Source organism: Staurois parvus, unplaced genomic scaffold (genome assembly GCF_062004578.1).
Source record: "Staurois parvus isolate SC_StPar_1 unplaced genomic scaffold, SC_StPar_1.0 ptg000884l, whole genome shotgun sequence".
Lineage (NCBI taxonomy): Eukaryota > Metazoa > Chordata > Amphibia > Anura > Ranidae > Staurois > Staurois parvus.
Window position 1 is genome coordinate 1,259,611 of NW_028318680.1, and position 22,631 is coordinate 1,282,241.

General features: G+C 45.0%; 1 protein-coding gene across 1 annotated transcript in view; it reads left to right on the forward strand.

Annotated features, from left to right (window-relative positions):
• The window catches only part of PHEX (phosphate regulating endopeptidase X-linked), a 287,172-nt gene that overhangs the window by 98,098 nt on the left and 166,443 nt on the right, over positions 1–22,631 (forward strand). The window contains exon 3 of the mRNA XM_089656062.1: positions 3,193–3,354. Coding sequence (XP_089512188.1) covers positions 3,193–3,354 — 162 coding nt within the window. The remainder of the gene's footprint in view (positions 1–3,192; positions 3,355–22,631) is intronic.

A 22,631-nucleotide genomic window follows, 5' to 3' on the forward strand; every position in this document is an offset into this window, starting at 1 on the left:
GTGTTTATTTATTCATATTTACATTAAAAAAGGGGGAATGTGGAATAACATCCACTTCAGGTGCCTCTGTCTAAGGTTACATTCTCATAAATGCATTTTCATGCAGATTGGGCGCAGAGCTGTACATTTTACATGTTACCACTCATCCCAATGTAAGATGTACTTTTGCTGTAACCTGCAGGAGATTGCACAGTACTAAAATTCATATATGTTAATATAGCCTAAGCAGGTGATATTGGTGTGTATATTAGAATATTCAAATAGCTGTGTGGAAAAAAAATAACTTATTGTATGTGGACTGCTATTAGTGTCAGACATTGGAGGGAGTAGATTAGCTTAACTAGCAGACTGAATAAATCTGCTTCCATGGGCTTCAGGGCCATTGGCCGTTTGCTATAGTTTTAGCACAGTAGTTCTTGGCCAAGGGCTTTAGATGCAAGAAAAAAGGTTGAAGTAAACAAATAAATGCCTGTAACCTCTGTACCCAAAACCTGGTGCCAGACTTTTGAGCACCTAATATTTATCCATCCTTAATAACTTTAAAATCTAACTCTAAACATTATTAACAGATAATCTGAACCTATTCCTCAACCTTTCCTTAGTCTAACCCTTCGACATAACCCCCTTACCCATGACCCTAGGCTTAACTGTCTCATGACCCTATGTTTAACTCTGGGCTTTGTACTTCTACTCCTAGATACCTCCTTCACTCTTGATATCAGTAGCATATGCTTTTTTCATCACCTTGATGTCTTCTGGTTGCTCACATAATGAACTGGGTCCTCTTTCTCTTCAGTCTGCTCTCAGCAGATTGGATGATCTTGATGAATAAAGCTGTGCTAACATGATGACATCAGTGCTGCTCTCTGCTGTGATTCATTGAGAGTGCAGGATATCTTGTTCAGGGGGCAGGGTAAGGATACCCTGTACTTACACTCTTTCCTCAGTCTTCAGGGTTGAACGATGCTGGGAATCATTCCACCTGGAAGACTTAGGACCTCTTGTAGTAAAGAAGTGGTACTCGGGATGGGGGCTTCTCTAAACTGAAGGTGATTATTGCACCAGAGCTGCTTCTTTTTTTCTCCAACCCTCAAAGAAGCCATTAAGCACAAAAATAGCCCAAAGTTGGATCTTAACTACTCTTGACCTAGTTAACCTGTAACTATCTAGTACTTCCCTAATAGGTCAAAGTATATGCGTCTGGTCTGGGGGCCTTCCTGTGTTTGGTCTGGGTAATGTCATTCCCTAATTCCTCTTCAGTGAATGGAGTCTCTAACATGTCTGAATCTGGAAGGACAGGCATCCGTGAGGCCTGAATGTAAGATTCAGCGGTCTGTAATTTATGTTGAGTGTCCATCAGAGTCAGGTCTGAATGTAGATTGTATGGAGCCATAAAAACATCATGGATTTCCTTGGCTAAAGCGGGTGATGTAGACAGTCTGCTTCAACATTTAGAGATTAAATGAATTATATATGATTTATTGCAGGGCTCATGTAGAGCTTTCACAAAAAGAGTACCAGATTTGTTAGAGAATTTGTACATAGTTCACCTTCCCCTGACCATTTTCTGTTTACTTTTCTGGAATAACAAACTGTTCAGTTCAGTTTAAGATGGTGCCTATTTTACTCATGGAGCCCCAAAGAGTGCACCTTTATGCTCCCAATGTAAATAATGGGTTAACCACCAAACCCGCATTTTCCAAAAAGAAGTCCTTATAATATTTCTACTCTGACCTCTGGTTCTTGAAACAGCGCTTCACTGAGTGTCCATGTATACAGTCTGGGTGGAGTGGAGTCAATGTCTACAAGTAAATGTACCCGGGACATGGCCAGAAAGAGAGATAATGGGGTTAATTTACTAAAGGCACATGGATCTGAGGGGAAGCTCTGCTGATTTCTAACATCCAATCATATGCAAGCAAAAATGCAGTTTTTTTTTAACTTTTCCTTACATGTGATTGAGTATTTTTTGCAAAGTGAAGCTTTACCTTGCAGTGTACAGTATATTTTCTTTTAGTAAATAACCTCCAATATCTTTTTCCAATGATACTACCCTAGGGAATTCCTTATGTTCCATGAAAAAGTAGTTGGAGCTCTGATTTCAGTTTTTTAAGGCAGAAGGAGAGATGGGAGGAACCCCTCGATACATCTAATAATAGGTCAAAGGCAAATTTAAAGTCACCTCACACTATGAGAACCGTGCCATGAAATTGCAAGAGCAATTGGATAGTAGATCACAGGAAACATAGTTGTTCCAAGTTTGGCAGATACATATTCGACCCTGAAACCCTAAATCTAACCTAATTCAGTGCTTTTTTGCTATTTCACGTTTACATACATGTATTTGAAAACTATCCTCTGTTGGATTGGCCATTCAACTTAGCAGATAAGTATCATATGGATGATGCTAACTGGTCTCCTAAAACTAGTGTAATATACTGTATATATATATATAAAAATATTATCTTCTTGCATATTGAAATTATAAAATGAATACATACACTGTGCAGTGTATCATGGTATAAAATGTAATTTTTGCATTATGCCTACTTCTGTCTACTTATGCATGCCAAACTCCAGTTTGTTATTGTAGTCATCTGTATGTCAGACCATTACAGTAAATACCTTGATGAGCCACTGCTGAGATAAACATAAAACCAATTTAAGGATACTCCACTTAGACAATTATTGTTAGTCATAGATAACCCCTAGACATGCAGTGAAAGAGACTGAGTAAAGATAAACTGAAAATTATTACATGAAGCATACTGCATATATTTTATTTATTACAGATACTTATATAGTGCTGTCAATTTGTCCAGGACTTTACATATATATTGTATATTCACATCAGTCCCTAACCCTCAAGGAGTGTACAAGCTACGGTTCCTAACTCACATTCATACTAGGGCCAATTTAGACAGGATCCAATTAACCTACCAGCATATCTTTGGAGTGTGGGAGGAAACTGAGGTACCTGGAGGAAACCCATGCAGGCACAGGGAGAACATGCAAACTCCAGGCAGGTGGTGCCGTGGTTGGGATTCAAATCAACAACCCTAGTACTGCCAGGCAGAAGTGCTAACCATTTAGCCACTGTGCTGCCCAAATATATAAATATGTTTTTAATTAGAACAAGCTTAAGTACTGCATTAAATTAAATATTTCTTTCTTTCTTTTTTTTTTTTACAGCTGCTGTTATACGGAACAAGATGAACCTTTCTGTAGATCCCTGTGACAATTTCTTCCAGTATGCCTGTGGTGGATGGATTGAAGATAACCCAATTCCTGATGACCAATCAAATTATGGAATCTACCCATGGCTAAGGAATAATGTTGATCTTAAAATTAAAGGTGTGTATTTGCTCATTATAAATGAATGACATGTGGGTGCCCAAGAAGCAGTTGGAGGAATTACTTAGATGTCAGTTGTCTAGGGTGTAAACAATAGTGAATCTTTCTCAATCAGTGGGTGTTGGGAATGGCTATTAGACATACAATTATTTCCTGATCTGACTGTAAACACATTAATTGAAAAAACATACTTAGGTAACCTTACTTACAGATACACTGCAATGTGCCTAAGGTGTGTCAAAAGGGAACAAAATAGTGGTCTGATCATAAGAAACAGATATCAAGAACAAGGAAACTTGTCAACACATATCGGATACTTGTTGTTTTTATGACATTTTTAGAGCACACCTTAATACATTGGTAAATGTGTTTTTTAAATGCAAGCTGTGTAATTATCTGAAGTGGTGTCCTATTACAGTCCCTGTAGTGCAGAGGTTAGACTAGGAGAGGGAGAAGCAGCACAAGAAACTAGTCAGTTGTACTGCAGTGCTCATGTGCTAACAAAGATTATACTGATAGGAGGAGAGAACAAAGTGACAGAGAGATACGTTCATCAGTGTACTTATCCACCTTTCACTTTCTAGCCCCAGGCTGGGGGAGGAACAAGGCCTGTAAGGGCTACTTAATTGCAGTACAGAATAATCAGGTCTCCTACCCTGTCAGGCGGAGCTGTGCTGTGTGACAGGGCTGTGTAAATCTCAAAAATTGATGGACAGAAAAAAAATCCTTGGACAAGTAAAATAACTCATAAATACACTATATTGCCAAAAGTATTGGGACACCCCTCCAAATAATTGGATTCAGGTGTTCCAATCACCTCCATGGCCACAGGTGTAAAAAATCGAGCACCTAGGTATGCAGACTGCTTCTACAAACATTTGGGAAAGAATGGGTCGCTATTGGGAGCTCAGTGAGTTCAAGAGTGGTACTGTGATAGGTTGCCACCTGTGCAATAAGTCCATCCGTGAAATTTCCTTGCTACTAAATATTCCACGGTCAACTGTAAGGGGTGTTATAACAAAGTGGAAGCAACTGGGAACAACTGCAACTCAGCCACAAAGTGGTAAGCCACGTAAAATGACAGAGCGGAGTCAGCGCATGCTGAAGCGCACTGTGTGCAGAAGTCACCAACTTCAATAGCTAAAGACCTCCAAACTTCGTGTGACCTTCAGATTAACACAACAACAGTACATAGAGAGCTTCATGGAATGGGTTTCTATGGCCGAGCAGCTGCATCCAAGCCTTACATCACCAAGTGCAATGCAAAGCATTAGACGCAGTGGTGTAAAGCACACCGCCACTGGAGTCTAGAGCAGTGGAGCCGTGTTGTTCTGGAGTGATGAATCATACTTCTTTGTCTGGCAATCCAATGGACGTGTCTGGGTTTTATGGTTGCCAGAAGAACGGTACTTGCCTGACTGCATTGTGCCAAGTGTAAAGTTTGGTGAAGGGCGATTATAATGTGGGATTGTTTTTCAGGGGTTATGCTTAGCCTCTTAGTTCCAGTGAAGGGAACTCCTAAGGCAGGGGTGTCAAACTCAGTTTCATGGCGGGCCGCATCAGCATTATGGTTGCCCTCAAAGGGCCAATTGTACCTGTAAGACTAGATGTCCCGAACACTCCACCATCCCCTACATCACAGTACACCCCCCTTACCTGCTGCTGCTGGGAAGAAGTTGGAGGAGGAGCTGGGAAGTAGAAGGTGCAAGGTCTAGAGGAGGACTACCAGAGGGCTGGAGTCTGCTGAATGCCTAGACCAGGGGAGTTAGAGACGAGGGGGTGCTGCGGCTGCACAGAGAAGCACAGGATCTGTAGAAAGAGTTCTGTCCTCCTCTCTGCTGCCAACTGCTGAGACCAGCGATGGGGGTTTGCAGAGATGAGTGTCTCACGGATGCATGGAGAAGTGCAGAATTTGGAGGGCATTTGTCCTCCTTTCTTCTGCTGGCTGCCAAGACAAGGTGGAGATGAGGGGGTGCCACAGCTGCAGGGGAGGTCTGAGGGCCACATGAAATGACCTGGAGGACCAGATTTGGCCCTCGGGCCTTGTGTTTGACACCTGTGTACCAAGGTGACAGCATACCAAGACATTTTGGACAATTTCATGCTCTCAACTTTGTGGGAACAGTTTGGGGATGACCCCTTCCTGTTCCAACATGACTGTGCACCAGTGCACAAAACAAGGTCCATAAAGACATGGATGAGCGAATTTGGGCTGAAGGAACTTGACTAGCCTGCACAGAGTTAAAGTTCATTTGCGTGTAAAGGCAGGTGCCCCAATACTTTTGGCAATATAGTATATATATATTGTGTGTTTGTGTGTATTTGTGTGTGTATATATATATATATATATATATATATATATATATATATATATATACACACTGCTCAAAAATTAAAGGAACACTACGAAAACACATCAGATCTCAATGGGGAAAAATATCATGCTGGATATCTATACTAATATAGATTGGGTAATGAGTTAGGAATGTAAAGATGCCCCGTCATTTGATGTAAATGAAAATTATCAACCCAGAGAAGACTGAATTCAAAGACACCCTGAAAATCAAAGTGAAAAAATGATGCAGCAGGCTAGTCCATTTTCCTGAAATTTAATTGCAGCAACTCAAAATGGTACTTAGCAGTTTGTATGGCCCCCATGTGCCTGTATGCATGTCTGACAACGTTGGGGCATGCTCCTAATGAGAAAACGGATGGTGTCCTGGGGTATTATCTCCTAGATCTGGACCAGGGCATCATGGACCTGGACAGTCTGAGGTGCAACCTGTTGGAATTGGATGGACCAAAACATGATATCCCAGAGGTGTTCTATTGGATTGAGGTCAGGTGAGTATGAGGGCCATTCAATTGTATCAATTCCTTCATCCTCCAGGAACTGCTTGCATACTCTCGCCACATGAGGCATGGCATTGTCGTGCACCAGGAGGAACCCAGGACCCACTGCACCAATGTAGAGTCTGACAATGGGTCCAAGGATTCCATCTGTGTGTTCCTTCATGGATATGCCTCCCCAGACCATCACTGACCCACAACCAAAACAGTCTTGCTGAACAATGTTACAGGCAGCATAATGTTCTCCATGACTTCTCCAGACCCTTTCATGTCTGTCACATGTGCTCAGGGTGAACCTGCTCTCATCTGTGAAAAGCACAGGGCGCCAGTGGCAGACCTGCCAATTCTGGTGTTAAATGGCAAATGCCAATAAAGCTCTATGGTGCCGGGCAGTGAGCACAGGGCCCACTAGAGGATGTCGGCCCCTCAGGCCACCCTCATGGAGTCTGTTTCTGATTGTTTGGTCAGAGACATTCACAGCAGTGGCCTGCTGGAGGTCATTTTGTAGGGCTCTGGCAGCGCTCATCCTGTTGCTCCTTGCACAAAGGAGTAGATACCGGTTGTGCTGATGGGTAAAGGACCTTCTAAGGCCCTGTCCAATTCTCCTAGAGTAACTGCCTGTCTCCTGGAATCTCCTCCATGCTCTTGAGACTGTGCTGGGAGACACAGCAAACCTTCTGGCAATGTATTGATGTGCCATCCTGGAGGAGTTGGACTGCCTGTGAAACATCTGTAGGGTCCAGGTATCGCCTCATGCTACCAGTAGTGACACTGACCCTAGCCAAATGCAAACTAGTAAAAAAACAGAAAAGATGAGTGGGGAAAAATGTCAGTGGCCTCCACCTGTAAAACCATTCCTGTTTTGGGGGTTGTTTCATTGTTGCTCGTCTAGTGCTTCTGTTGTTAATTTCATTAACATCAAAGCAGCTGAAACTGACCAACTGAACACTCCCCTCTGCTACTAAAAAAATTAAAAAAATCTAATTTTGTCATAAATGTAAGCCAAAATGTATGCAGCTACATGTCTTTGCTAAAAAAAATCCCAATATGTGTAAATTAATTGGTTTACGTGAAAGTTATAGCGTCTACAAATGGCGGTATATATACTGGAATTGTTTTTATACTAGTAATGGCAGCGATCAGTGACTTATAGAGGGACTGCAAAACTGCAGCGGGCATTCTGACACTGGGGGGGAATTGACTAACTGCCAATGACATCCCCACTGACACTAATACAGTAATCAGTGCTAATAAAAAGTAGACACTGTACTAATGACACTGAGCAAGAAGAGGTTAACATCTTGGCACTCATAGGGTATCTCTGACAGTGGTTCAGTTGGTAAAGCACTGTGCTTGCACCCGTGAGGTCATGAGTTCAAATCCCCACATAGGTGCATGCAATCATGTAGTAGCATTAAAATAGGTTTGTGTGCTGTTTTACTATTTATACTGTGTAAGCACTCTGCTTTGTATTGCTCTGCTATGCTAAGCAGAGCAATACAAAGCAGCGGGCTGGTGCTGACAGGAGAGATCTCTATTGTTTACATATAGACCTTTCCTCTGTCACTGTTCCTCGATGATTGCCGGGTGCTGGTGGGGAATCTCCGGCTGGGACCCAGTGATCAACAGCTGTAGCCACCAATGGCGGTGTGGGTAGGGCGCTGCATGCGCATGCCCCCTACCCGGAAACACAAAATCACATATATATATGTAATTTTGGGCAGCTCTGCCACCCTGTAGCAGTAGTTATGCTATATGGCGGTCAGGAATTGGTTAACTGGCCAGATCTATATCCCAGGAGTTTAATTGACTTGATGCTATACTCTTGATTAAAAAGTGTTCCTTTTTTTTTTTAAACAGTGTAAATGTGTGTGTATCTATATCTATATATATATATATATATATATATATATATATATATATAGCTATATACAACTTTATTATGACTGTGTTTTATAGCTAGTGCAATTATTTATTTCCATTTTTCAAACTGCTGTATTACTGATGTATATGATGTATAAGTCTAAAATATGTGTGGCTGATTGAATATTTTCACTGCAACCCAAATGTTGCTGGCCTGTCAGTTTGCCTTCCCAGATTTGGCTTAATCAGTCCTCAGACTATTTTTTCCTATTTGTATTTCCTAAAGAAGTATATAAAGTTTTATGTTTTGATCCCAAAGGTAAACAGGGGAGTGAGAACTCATAGCCAAGTGAATTTGCTTATCCAAGAACATTCAGTACAAGTTTTCTTGGTAGACCCAAAGGATGGTGTAATGTGTTGATAACTGTGTTAAAGGTCATTGAACTCAACATATCGTATTTACCAATCTATTCAATCAACATGATATACTAATAAAAGTGAGAAATAGATTAAGGAAGATGTTCTATATTGCAGCTTACCAGTCCTCAGGTGAGGTAGCTGCATTTGTTTGATTTTTTCCAAGCATTTTTTGTTCTTTTTTCTCCTGGTGATACTGCCACTAATGCACTTTCTGTCTTAGAATGGCACACCTCACTTAATGTACTGTGTTACTGGGGAACTAGCAATGTCACCCTAGAACATAAAGTGTGTTAGGAATTCAGACACCCCATTATTGCCATATCATAGAGGGGAGTTGTTCTGTAGTTCACATAGGTAATTTGTGCAGGGCTGATAAGACTGCTTGAGATATCACTGCACAGTGCACAGGAAGATACCAATTCATTAGATTTCTGGCAGGATCAACTAGTGTTTTTTTCAAACAGACAAAACAAAGTGCTCTCCTATTTCTATCAATTTAATGGGTATTGACAATTGTGAGTAAGGCCCCTTTTACACAGGTGGACCATTCAGGTCTGCGTGTCTGTTATTCAGGAAGACCCAAGCGGACCATCCATTGTTCTCTATGGGGAGGTGGATGTGAACGGACAAGTGGCCCTTTACACCCGTCTTCATCCGAACTGCTAAAAACAGACAGATGGGGGATCTGTTCCCCTTCTGTCTAGCGGATCGGATGACAGTCGAATGTAAGATTACAGGTAATCTGTTTACATCCAAATGCCCCATAGAGAACAGCGGCCTGTCTGTGTCCACTCTGCACAAGCGGACCTGCCATTCGCCTGTTCAGTGGAGATCAGCGGACAGATCCCCCGCTGAGCAGACAGATCCACTTGGTGGGGTCTGCCCTCATGAAAGGGGCCTTACATAGCAAATGTAAGAATGGAAGAATACAACTGATAAATAAAACAAAGAAATGAGTAATAACATAGATTGGCTATACAATATTCATATGTTAGATGAAAGTATGTATATAAGGAGGAATGATCAGGAAAAAGCCTTGAATGATTACATATATTCTAATAGATTGTAAACTCTTATGAGCAGAACCCTCTGTAACGGGCACGGCGGCAGACCCCCAGCCCTTCTCACCAACTTGTGACCGAAGGTCTAGCCAATCTAAAACTGCGCTGTCACGTGCGTAACAATGCCACGTTCAGCTGCATCCTGCACAAAGATTTTCCAGCTAATGGACCACAATCTATGTACCTGCAGCCTGAGAGCGATTGTTACTGGGTCAGGTTGATTACGCAATTAAGCCTTCACACTGCCACCACCGCCTTTTTTTAGAGAAAAGGAGGAAACTGGCCAATATTAGCAATAACACTATGATATTTGAATAATCGTCTGTATACACACTGTCACTGCAGGCAGATGTATATAGAGGTTTAAAAACATACAGTAGCGCTCTTCAGAGACAGGGATTCTTAGTTTGTATTAAAGAGCTTTAGAAACAGTTCAACACTTTTCAGAAAATAAGATTTATTGCTAAAAAGGTCAAAATGGTGCAATAAAAGTATTTACAGAAAAAGATGTAGCCAATGTATATATATAAATACAGAGAGCAATACCACAACAGAGAGATAACAGAAAGAAGTTTAGAGAGGTAGAATACTTGTCGTCAGCCTTGGTTTAAGCAGCGTTCAAGTGTCAGAGCAAAAGGGTGCCTTTTCTCCCAAAGTTGGTTACTGATGTTAAAAAGGGAGAATTCTTCAACTTACTGCTCCAAGCATAATAGCCTTTTTCTAGGAACCCAGCAGGGTGTCTCCTTACAGCCGAGAACCAATCGCCTCATTTGGGGAGGGGTGTTTAGGCGGGGGAACTCAGGCTATGACCAAATCCCTCCCAGTTTATATCATGGTCAATAACCTTCCCTAGGTACATGTAGCAACCTAGTCACTAGTAGATTAATATGCAGAATGATATCCTGAACGTCCCGACATCAAGTATGCCATATCTCACTATTTCAGCTAGAACTATATGGCTCTCTGCTCTCCTGTAGACTTCAAATAGGGGTGAAGATATAAGGCGACTTGCATTAAACTGAGCTATCCAAATATATGCTTTGCTTCATTGTAATTATTTCCTAGCTTACGATATGAAATTATATGGAAAAATGGGTTTTAAATGTGATGTCTGTTTTACGGCTATCTCAGAATGCGTTTGAAGTCCAGTGAAGGACTGGTTTATGGCTTTACGATTAGCTTCAGTGCAAGAGTTTGCCAGACACCCTGGCATCAGCTAATTGGGTTTACAACCTTGAAGGATATCCAACTGTGTCCTGTGCACTTCTGAACCCAGCACTCAACAGAGAGGGAGGGGGATTGGGGACGGAGAGAGAATGATACAAGATGGGGGATCTTTAGCAAGATGGATGACCACATCCATCTCTGTACGTACAATTGCTACACCTCCCCCCTCAGGTGGGAGCATGGGAGGCAACTGCAATTTCCTTCCTGATGCAACTGACTCCTGCTGCTGGTTTGGCTGATCAGGGCACAGATCCATTGTGCCCAGAGGTTCACCTTGGTATGATCTGGTACAACTGCACTGCGGGAGAACCAGACTCCTTCTGAGAAGGGTGCTGTTCTCCCCAGCAACACGCCAACCAAGTGAGTTGTCAGGGGAGAGGACCAGTCTGCTGTGACTACCCGGATATCATAGCAACTGCTGTGGTGCCCACCTGTTCACAAAACACTTCAGTTCAGGGGTGTCATATGCTAACATATTGAGATGTAGCTTCTTGTCGAGGTAGAGAATGAGATTTCCCTCTCCAATCTTCTTCCTCAGGCTCAGGACTACATCTGACCTGAAGGTAGTGGCACCTGTGTGCACCGGAACCGGACAGGCGAATTCAGGAACTCGCCTTCCAGATGTGTCTACAGGTATCTTCGTCCAAGATGAACAGTCCTCTTTGCCTGCTAGCATCCAGGACACCATTTCCATCAGTTTCCTGTCTGCTAGGTCAGTCACAGGTTCAGCTGAGCCATGATAGTTGCACCCAGGTGTCTTACCGTAGCCAGCTGCACCCAAGACTGACGTAACCTGCTTTTTGGCCTGGGGGGTAGGTCAGGCCCTAACTGCCTCAGCCTCTCCATTCCCAGACCTCTGGGGGTCTCTTCCTACCGGTGGTTCCCAGTGCTGAGCCACTGACATGCCCCTCTGACAGTTACCATTCTCGACTGTCAGACTAGGCACGGGCAGTTTGTTCCTGACTAGTGAGAGGGGTCCAAGTTGCTCTTCCCAGGCAGAGCCAAACACTGCAAGGCCCCTAAAGTGGGCAACTGCACCCAGTCCCACTCCACATGGTAGGTCATTCCTGACCCCTGGGGAGGTCTTTGGTATGTTCTCACCCCTAACTAGCTTTCCCGTGAATTCAGGCAAGCATGTGGTGGTGAAGGCTGACTCATTCTGACCCTCCTGGGTTAGAGATGGTGGCCCATACCCTCTGTTCAGGTCCACGATGGTTAGACAGCGGGCACCTGCCGGATGCTTCATTACCTCATGACTCTTGGGCATGGGGTAGGCCACAACCACAGGGCTGGCGCTCAGTTTTCCAAGCTCCTCACAAAGCCTGGTCAACTGATCCTGTTTGGGGACAGAGACTACCGGTGATGCCCAGACCCTGTGGGACCTCTGGATCCTTGACTACGATATTCCCTCTGTCTCCTTGGCCCATTCAGTCTGCACCTCCTGTGAGATGAGGTGGGCTGAAGGCATGAGGGAAGGATACACCCTGCCGTCCAACTCATGAGCAGCACAGTGAGCTCTCCCAGGGTTTCCCTGAACCCAGACACCATCTACCATAGGCCTTGCCAGCAGCTTCTGTACCTGAATGGAATGGAAAGGTAATTGGAGCTGAAGGACGAAGCTCCCTCTCTTAGGACTGGCTATCAACTCCAATAGGGCCCCTCGCACTTCCAATCCAGGTGTGCTGTCACTGCCTATGACATACGTTGGTCGGCCTAGTTTTTGGGGAGTGAATCGAAGCCAGAAATATTTGGAGGTGACTTCCTCCCTGGCTTCAGATTTTCCCCATACACTTTGACAGACTAGATGAGGTGATACTCTTTCAGTCCCCAAGCCCCTGCTGGTAGACCATTCATTGCACTGTCCCCGTCAAGCTGTTGTTTATCTTTCTCAGCAGGGAAGCTCACAGCTAGCTTGCTGCTGAAGTCCACATTTTGGTCACTCCTCAGTGCTGCCTTGGCCGTGGGACTACAAGTCCCAACCAGCTGTTGTTTACCGTTCTCAGCAGGGAAACTCACAGCTAGCTTGCTGATGGATGCAACATTTTGGTCATTCCCCAGTGCTGCTTTGGTCGTGGGACTACAAGTACCAACCAGCTGTCCAGTAATACAAAGACAACTGCTGGGAGGTTATCAAGGTAGAATCCTCTGAGCCGGAGCAAGAAAAAGGCCTATCCAGACCATCACTCTGCTCAGCACTCAGAGATTGTACCTCTGCCCGCTTCACAGCACTGTGGGTGACCCCCAACAATGAAAATGCATCATTATTATCATCATGATCATCATCATCATTATCATCAACATTATCAACATTATCATCAACATTCTCAGTGTCATCATCACCGTCATCATTATCATCATCATTATCAACAGTTACATTTGTAACATCAATGACACATGAGTTCATTACCTCCCCATGCAAGGGGATTTCTTCTCCTTCTCCAGGTAATGGAGAATCTTGTAACCCCACTCTATTCCCAGCCCCCTCCCTCTGTCCATCCACAGGTTGCCCAGACATTACCTTGGCATGTCCAGAGAGTTTCAGGTGGGGCCTCCCGGGTGTTCTTGGCAGGAGCATAATAGGACACAAGAGTACCCAAATTGGCACCCAACAAAACAGGTGTGGGAATTTCATCCGAGACCCCCACCTCCCTCATCCCCCTTCCCACACCCCAATCGATGAATACCTTTGCACAGGGAATGCGTGAACTGGTCCCCCAACTCTGGTGAGGGTAAGGAACTTTCCTGGGATGAGGTTCCTTTGCTCAATCACCTCTGGTCGGATCAAGGTGACTTCTGCCCCGGTGTCACGGAAACCAAATACAGACCGGTTGCCAACAGTGACTGGCTGCAAGTTGGCGGGGGTTACCCGCATCTTCCTGCAGACAAACAGCATTGAAGTAGAGTTGCTGGCCGGCTGGCCAGGTGATGTCATCTGCTTCTGCTTAGGACACTGAGTTCTGAGATGTCCGGATTTCCCATAGGTGTAACATCTGCGGTTGTCAGTCAGGAATGGCTTGGCCCCAAGTACTGCAGGTGTTGGGTGAGGGGAAGCTTGACTCACTGGCATAGGAGGGGTTGCTATGGGTGATTTCCCTCCTTTCCAGCCATTCAGAGGAGCCTTGCGAGGGTCAGACATCCGCGTGTGGACATAGGTATCAGCCAGATCGGCTGCAGCTTTGGCAGATGCGGGTTCTCTCTCCAATACAAACTGTCTGACATCTGCCGGGCAGATATGCAGTAGCTGATCTCGTATTATGAGATCCTCCAGAGACTTGTAGGAGTCAGCTTTCAGTCCTTTGGTCCACTGGTGGAATGTGGTGCGTAAGCGGCTTACCACATCTGTGTAAGAGTCCCCAGGTCCCTTTTGCAAGGACCTAAACCGCTTGCGGTACACTTCCAGGGTCAGCTGGTACTTCCGGATGATGGCTTCTTTTAGAGCTTCATAATTGTCATCCTGCCCATCTGGTAATTCGACAAACGCATCCAGGGCCTTGCCTCGTAGCCCTGGTGTCAGGTACTGAGCCCATTGTGCTTGGGGCAGGTGGTACTGATGACAAGTTTTTTCAAATGACAGTAAATACATGTCAATGTCACCGCCTTTTTCCATCACTGGAAACTTGGCTGCTGTGCCCACGGCTGGAGAGGCGTCCCTGTGCTCTAGGGACCCGAGGATCTGAACCTGTCACTGCTGCTGGAGCCTAGCCATCTCCAGTTCGTGCCGACGATCAGCTTCCCTCAGCCTGGCGTTCCTCTCTCTCAGCCGCTGCCTGGCGTTCAAGGAACCGCAAGTATGCTATAGGATCTGTCCCCATGATGCGTTTCAGGGCTTCCTGCATCTGAGGAGAGTCTCTGCTGGTTACAGGCACTCCGGTGCTGGCCTGCTCAGGCTGTGGTGTGAAGATACCATTTGGTGATACTCCAGGACAGTCTCTGTATGCCCATCCTGCGAGGTCGTCTCTGAGCCATTGGGATCGGAGGTGGCGGAAACCCCTTCAGTTCCAGGTTCCCCTTGGGTTCTGGTCTGCCCGGTTATCATACTCATGTAAGTCATAAATCAGATTTTCACAAGTTTTGCCACCGACATCAATTCCTCGCGACGTACGTTCAGTACTCAAATCACTTTTGCTCATTTTCCTGTATTCTGTTAAACCAGGCATAATTGCAAGCAAAGGTAGAATAGAAAGCAGAAAAAGGAAGGAGCTGTTGCTATATGTCTCTCTCTCTATATATAAAAAATATGCACCGCTGGTCCCTAAGGACTGTTTCCACAAAGGTTACAATCCTTCAATGCAGAGCTAATTCCTAACCATGCACTGAAGCTCTAATGCAGACTATCCCACGTATGCTGCCAGCCAATATGTGACGGTCGTGGCATCAGACCCCCAGCCCTTCTCATCAACTTGTGACCGAAAGACTAGCCAATCTAAAATCACGTTGTCATGTGCGTAACAATGCCACGCTCAGCTGCATCCTGCACAAAGATGTTCCAGCTAATGGACCACAATCTACATACCTGCAGCCTGAGAGCGATTGTTACTGGGTCAGGTTAATTACGCAATTAACCCTTCACACTGCCACCACCACCTTTTTGTAGAGAAAAGGAGGAAACTGGCCAATATTAGCAATAACACTATGATGTTTGAATAATCGTCTCTGTATACACACTGTCACCGCAGGCAGATGTATATAGAGGTTTAAAAACACACAGTAGCGCTCTTCAGAGACAGGGATTCAGGTAGTTTGCAACACTTTTCAGAAAATAAGATTTATTGCTAAAAAGGTCAAAATGGTGCAATAAAAGCATTTACAGAAAAAGATGTAGCCAATGTATATATATAAATACAGAGAGCAATACCACAACAGAGAGATAACAGAAAGAAGTTTAGAGAGGTAGAATACTTGCCATCAGCCTTGGTTTATGCAGCGTTCAAGTGTCATTGCAAAGGGGTGCCTTTTCTCCCAAAGTTGGTTCCTGGTTTTAAAATGGGAGAATTCTTCAACTTACTGCTCCAAGCATAACTGCCTATTTCTAGAAACTCAGCAGGGTGTCTCTTTACAGCAGAGAACCAATCACCTCAGTTGGGGAGGGGTGTTTTACAATCTAATAGGGAGGGGCTGGTGGTACAAGAGGCAAGTCTACAAGATTTGGACAGAGATTGGATTTGGGGCTGAAAGGATAGATCAGTGTCCAGGATTACACCTAGTATCCTGGCATGGGGGCAGGGACAAATGGTTTAATTATTGATCTTGATGGAGAAGTCAGGGGAGGAGGCATGGGCTGGAGGGAATGTTAAGAGCTCGGTTTTAGAAAGATTGAGTTTGAGGAAGTGGTGTGACATCCATGCTGATATATCAGTTAGTAAGTTAGTAATGCGAGAGGAGACTGAAGGGGTGAGATGAGGAGTAGAGAGATAGATTTGTGTGTCATCAGCATAGATGTGGTACTTGAAGCCATTGGAGTTAATCAATTGACCAAGGGAGGATGTGTAGATGGAGAAGAGAAGGTAACACTGAAGGAGCACTGTGATAGGTAGGAGGAGAACCAGGAGAGAGCATAGTCTCGCAGGCCAAGAGAGTGGAGTTTTTTGAGGAGGAGGGGATGATCAACAGTATCAAAAGCCACAGAGAGGTCGAGTAGTAAGAGTATGAAGTAGTAGCCACTGGTTATAGTAGGTAATAAATCATTAGTGAGTTTTAGTAGGGCAGTTTCAGTGGAGTGCTGAGAGCGAAAGCAAGATTGTAAGGGGTCAAGAAGGTTGTTGTCAGTGAGGTAGGAGCTCAGATGATTGTAGACTAAGCATTCTAAGAGTTAATTGGAGCAGAGAGATGGGTCTTATGTTTTTCAGATTGGTGGGGTCCAATGAGGGCTTTTAAAGTGTGGGAGTGAATTGTGCATGCTTTAGAGGGGAGGGGAAGGTTCCAGTAGAGAGGGAGAGATTGATGATGTGAGTGAGGGAGCAAAGGATAGAAGAAGTGGGTGACCATAGTAATTGAGATGGAACAGGATCCAGGGGACAAGTGGTAAGACGGGCTTCTGAGAAAACTTTAGTGGCCTCTTAGGTAGTAGCAAGGTCAAAAGATGAAAGTGTTGAGGAAGGTTTTGTATAGGGTATGCTAAGTGGGATAGATATCTATGCAGTTGAGATGCCTCCACGAATTGCATCAATCTTGTTTTTGAAATGATTGGCAATCTCATGAGCAGTGAGTGAGTTACTGGGTGCAGGTGGTGGTGGAGAAAGTAGAAAGTTAAAAGTAAAGAAGAGACGGTGAGGACTGGATGACAAGGTATTAATAAGTGACAATGTAGGCTTGTTTGGCAGCATGGAGGGAGGAATTGTATTTTAAGAAGGCACAATTGCTCCAGTGCATGGCTATGTCTCTTTAGAATTCTGATGTCGTAAGTCTGCCAAGGTTGTAATGGTTGGGGCCTGATACTTTGTGTAGCTAGAGGAGAAAGTGAGTCCAGTGTGGATGAGAGTGAACTGTTATAGACAGAAGTGGCCAAGGCAGGACAGGAGAGAGATTCTGTCATAGAGGTGGTCAGTTGCAGAGTAGAAAAGAGAAGGATTAAAGTGGTGAAGGTTTCTGTGAGTAATTGCTGCTTGGAGGGATAGGTGGTTGAAGACAAAGACACTGTGAAGGTGATGAGGTTGTGATCAGAGAGAGGTATGGGGGTGTTGTTGAGGTTGTAAGGAGTGCAAAGATGGGAGAAAAGGTCTAAGCCATTCCCATCAGAGTGAATGGAGGACTGTGTCCATTGTGTTAGGGCAAAAGATGAGGTTAGGTTGAAAAGTTGGGATGTAGCTGGGTTGTTAACATTAATGGGGATGTTATAAACACCAAGAATGATAGTGGGTATTTCAGAGGATAGAAAATAGGGTAGCCAGGCATAGACGTTATCAAGAAAGCGTGACACTGGTCCAGGAGGCCAATAGATATTTGCAATCCTCAGAGAAATGGGAGAAAAAAACCAAATACAGTGAGAGATCAGCCACCAGTATATGTGTGAGTTATTTAGAATAAAAGTATGTGTTTCGTGAACCTTTGTGCCCATGATGCGGTGATTTATTTTTACAAAACTCAAGGATAGTTCTGTCCAAGCTTTTTCATTAATATTAATTCCTTTCTGATTTAGTAAAGCAAGCAATTGGTCTGTGAAAAAAGAGCATCCCATGGTGAACAGATAAAAGGCTTTTTTAAAACAAGTATTTATCAAATCATATGTGTGCAACCCTAATGATTGAACAATAGGGCAATGCCACTATATATGAATTAGTGTACCAGAAGTATTGCAACCACTGAAACACAAAGGGGAAACAGATGGTGTAAACTGAGCCAGAAGAGGCGGTGGCATGTACTAGCAGAATAATATTTTGTAGGCATTCTCCTGGGCTAGGATATTAATGGTGCAATGGGCTATTGCTGACCAAATCTTATCCCTTTCAGAGATATACAGAACAATGTTAACTGATAACATCCAACAGTGGCAGGGAGCACAGGAAATTGTCAGTTATCGAGACTTTTGATAGGATCAGCAGTTTTTTTTCTTTTGCTATTATTGAACAGATGGTTTCAAGTTGTATTTTTAACACAACAAAAGGGACTAAATAAGAGAAGTTCATTATTAGGGTTTACATGGACTTCAAATTCCACTAAGACTAGTAGCCATACACCATAGGTTTCTCCATCCATGCTAAAAACATAGATAGGGTCATCTCTGCTTTGGCTATTGTATTCAGGCAGTGGCTGCTTGAATACTGAACAGTAGTTGTATCTGACACTTTTCTGGCTGACAATTTTCCACCTGTCATTAAATAGAAGTTTGTTGAGCTGGGTTGTGCTGATAGGGCCACCCTCATCTCGAATATTGACTGACATTTGAGCCATGTATGACCAGTTTAACAGCAGCTATAATAGTAAATATGTGTCTTAAAGTTGCTGTAATTTTGATCCTGGCATTGATTTTGTGCAGCTGGATTCCCAAGTCAAATATTCATTATGGCTGCTGGCAACTTACTGTCTGAAAAAATAGACTTAGGGACTTATGAATGAACAATTTGCAATCACATGCACTGTGCATTCACCAGGAAACATCTTGACCAGGTAAAAAAAAAAAATGCTACTCACTAACGTTTGTACTCCAAATAAAAAAAGGTATTTAATTTATTTCTTAAATAAAAAATAATATACTACCTATTAATCAGCATTATCAATGTGGAACACAAAGCATATGGACTGGTATCGCCTTGGGAAGGGGACAGCTATCTTCCAGCCCCTTGCTATGCTGAAGCCAGCCTGCATGTCTATTAGAATTGGGAGGGGTTTGAGCTTTGAGAAGGGTCCCTTTCCAAAATGGACTTGATGTTGATGGGCCCAGGCTCCGTGGTACACCCAATGCTAAAGAGAAGAGGCTAGCAGGAGGGATATGCTTATGTGCTGTTTACCTTCACCAAGTATGTGGCCACCCTTACCCTGTTAAATAAGTTTGAAAGGTCCTTTCAAAAAGCTTGCGGTTGATGTATCTTATTTGTGGTACTTGGATCCCTACCTCTTTTCTCAGCTCTTTTGGTTGAAATATGAGAAACAGGAGGGGCAGGGGTAATCACTGCTGTTGTATTGTCGAACCTCTGGAGGACTGATGTCCCCTGTGTTAGGTGCTGGAAGGCCCGTAGGACACAGAGCTCTATTCATACTTCAAGGAAGTTCGACCCCAATCTGTCAGAGGGAAAGCTCCATCTGCCCTGAGCTATCTCTGACTGGCAGAGAGCACCCCATCTGGAGTTGCTGGCATCCATAGTGATTGTGACCCAGGAGATGGGGGCAATCAAGTGGCAGTTGAGCAGATTCTTCCGCTGCAGCCACCAAGGAAGGCTCTCCTTCATAGACAGAGATATGTAAATGACCTGGTCCATGCTACCTAGATTCCACTGTCGAAGAAAGCCCTTCTGGAAAGGTTGTATTCTCCACTGTGCCCACTTCACCATCAGTGCTGTGGACACCATGGTACCAATGATTTTCAGGCATTGGAGGGCCTGAAGGTGTGAGGAAGACAGGGCAGGTAATATTTGGCTCGGGATCTCCGGAATGTTCTCCACGGGTAGGGAGATGGTGGCACTGATAGTGTCCAAATGAGCCCCAAGGAATATTAGAGACTGCGCCGGCACCAACTGGCTCTTCTCCATATTCAGCAACCACTCAAACTTGAGAAGGGTCAAGATGACGTGGACCCTGTGCTGTAGTAGCTGTTCTCTGTCCTGATATAGTAGGAGCATGTCCTCTAGGTATTGGTGCAGGCGAATGCCTCTGGTTCTGATCAGGGCCACGACCACCAACAAGACTTTTGAAAACACATGAGGCAACATTGAAAGTGCAAAGGGGAGACACACGAACTGGAGATGTCGATGGTCCACAGCAAACTGAAGGAACCTCTGAAAATCTCTTGCAATGGGCAGATGAAAGTAGGCATCCTTCAGATCTATAGACGGGAGCCAGTCGCCTGGTTGAATTGCTTGTTGAATTGTGAACAGCATCTCCATCTTGAATTTTGACTTCCTGATAAAGGAGTTTAGATGGGTGAGATCTATAACCAGCCTCCAGGCCCCATTTCTTTTCTGGACCAAAAAGAGGGGCGAGTACATGCCCTGAAATTCTTTGTCCTCTGGAACCGGCATGACAGCACACTGCACCAGCAGGGAGTCCACGTAGGACAACAGGATTTCCTTCCTTTCTCTGGAATGAGGAAAGGCCATATGGGTGAACTTGAGAAGAGGAAGGCTCTTGAACACCCAAGCATGCCCTAAAGATACCGTGCTGATAGGCGTGCCCCCACCTGGCCTGCCTGAGTGGGCCCAATCTCAAAAGGACTTTGTGGCCTCAAGATCTCAAGAGGTTGAGCCCTTGGAGGACTTCTGAAAAGATGATCGGCTTCTCCTCCAGCTTCTCTTGAATTTTCAACCTGGCTTGTAGAGGCACACGTCCCTAGCTTGTTCTGAGCCTTGACTTTTGGGCTGAGCCCCCTTCTGACCTAGCAGATGCCGATCCTGATGCAGGAAACTGGACCTCCCACCTGTAGCCCTGACTATGGAGCTGTCCAGTTTGTTCTCAAACAGGGAGGAGCCCTCAAAGGGGATCTGGCACCATGCCTGCTTGGCTAGCCACATCAAGGCCACATCCACCAGAGGGGCTGATTCTAAATATTTGAAGTTCTCTGATTTGAACTTTGACGTTCTCTGCTTGGCTGCTTTGTTCAACAAGGAGGCCCTCTTATCGACATTGCTCCACTCCTCAATGAAAATTTCCCTGAGTTCCTCTGGGAATGGAAAGTTTGGATGGTCCTTACCTAGATGTTTGAAAAATTTACTGTGTTTCAGGGTTCAGGGGAGACTCTACAGCTTCTTCCCACTGCAGGGCCTCTTTGACTGCTTTGACTACAGGCGAGACCAAAGAGAAGTCAAAGCCCACACATGGATCCTCACTCTCCACCTCATTGTCTGAGGCTCTGACTGCCAGGTGGCTAGGTTGTGAATGTTCCAATCCCTCTTGGGGATCTTTGGGAGGGGAGCACACTCCGACCAATGGACTGCGGGTGCAGCTAGTCCCAATTTCCTTCAGGCACTCTTGAACAACCCCTCTGACCAAAGCCTCTACCTGTTGGTTGGCACTTTCTCTCTCGCAGGTCACCCATGCAAAACAGGAGTCACATAATGACCTGTCGTCAGGAACCTAAGATTCGCACTCCCAGAAAGTTTTCCTGCTGGAGCGGCCGGAGTGCCCCTTAACGTGATGCCTGGAGGAGGAATGAGAGCTTCTCCTATGATGCCTGGAGCTGGAAGGAGACCTGTGGTGTCCAGATTTAGAGGAAGAGTGATGGTGCCGAGACCTGGAAGCACCTCTGTCATCGTGTGCCATATAGTGGCGATCAGACCTAGAAAGGCTGGAAAAATAAAAAAGACACAGAACAGGAAATAGTCAAAAGCTACACAAAGGTGCCAGTGGGGGATCAAAGGGATAAAGTACCTACTGCGCAGTGGCTGCTCACAAGGAGGCGGTGACACATCCATGCTGGGTCAGCTGTGAAGACAACCAAGCTGTAAAAAAACCCCATGACATACAGAATCCCAGCAGACCACCAGGGGGGGGCAGGAGGGAGCAGGAACTGACCTTTACAGTCGACCACAGTGCAGCCCCTCAGGATTTCACAAAGAAAACAGCTCTGACAGCTGTTTAAAGTTGCCGCCAAAGCTGTGACATCACTGCCCCCATACTGCACATAAGCTGAACCCCGGAACACCCACACACATGAGTAAACACCACCATATTGCTGCACTGTGCATGCACGAAGCCAAGCCTTGTTCTGAGGCCGGCGCAGTGTGCCAGAGGCCGCTTGGACCAGGAAGTGGCGGCCTGGAGCGCAGCATTAAACTCCAGACACCCACTAGCACCAGGGAAAGAAAAAGGAAGAAATGAGGCTCAAAAGCAATGAAACCTGAACAGAGGACACTGCTTACCGACCCTGCACAGCCAAGACCGCTTGCCTTGGAGACCGCCTCATGCATTTGGGGCGCTACATGCCCATCCGCTGTTAGCAGGCTATCTGTCCCAAGTTGCCGCTCACCCGCGATTGGCAGACCTGAGCACTTCCAGGCACCGTCTCCTGCTCACCCATTTCCACCCCGCCATTAGTTGGGAAACGCTGGAATTGATGAGGGGGTGCCTGCTCTGCATCCATCCACCGCACCCAATACCCCACCTTTAGCTGGTGACCAGTGGAGCTAATAAGCAACGACTCCCCTCACATCTCCCAGAGAGGCTCGCCAGGCCTTGGTTGCGGACCAACTTGTATGCGGGAACCAGGAA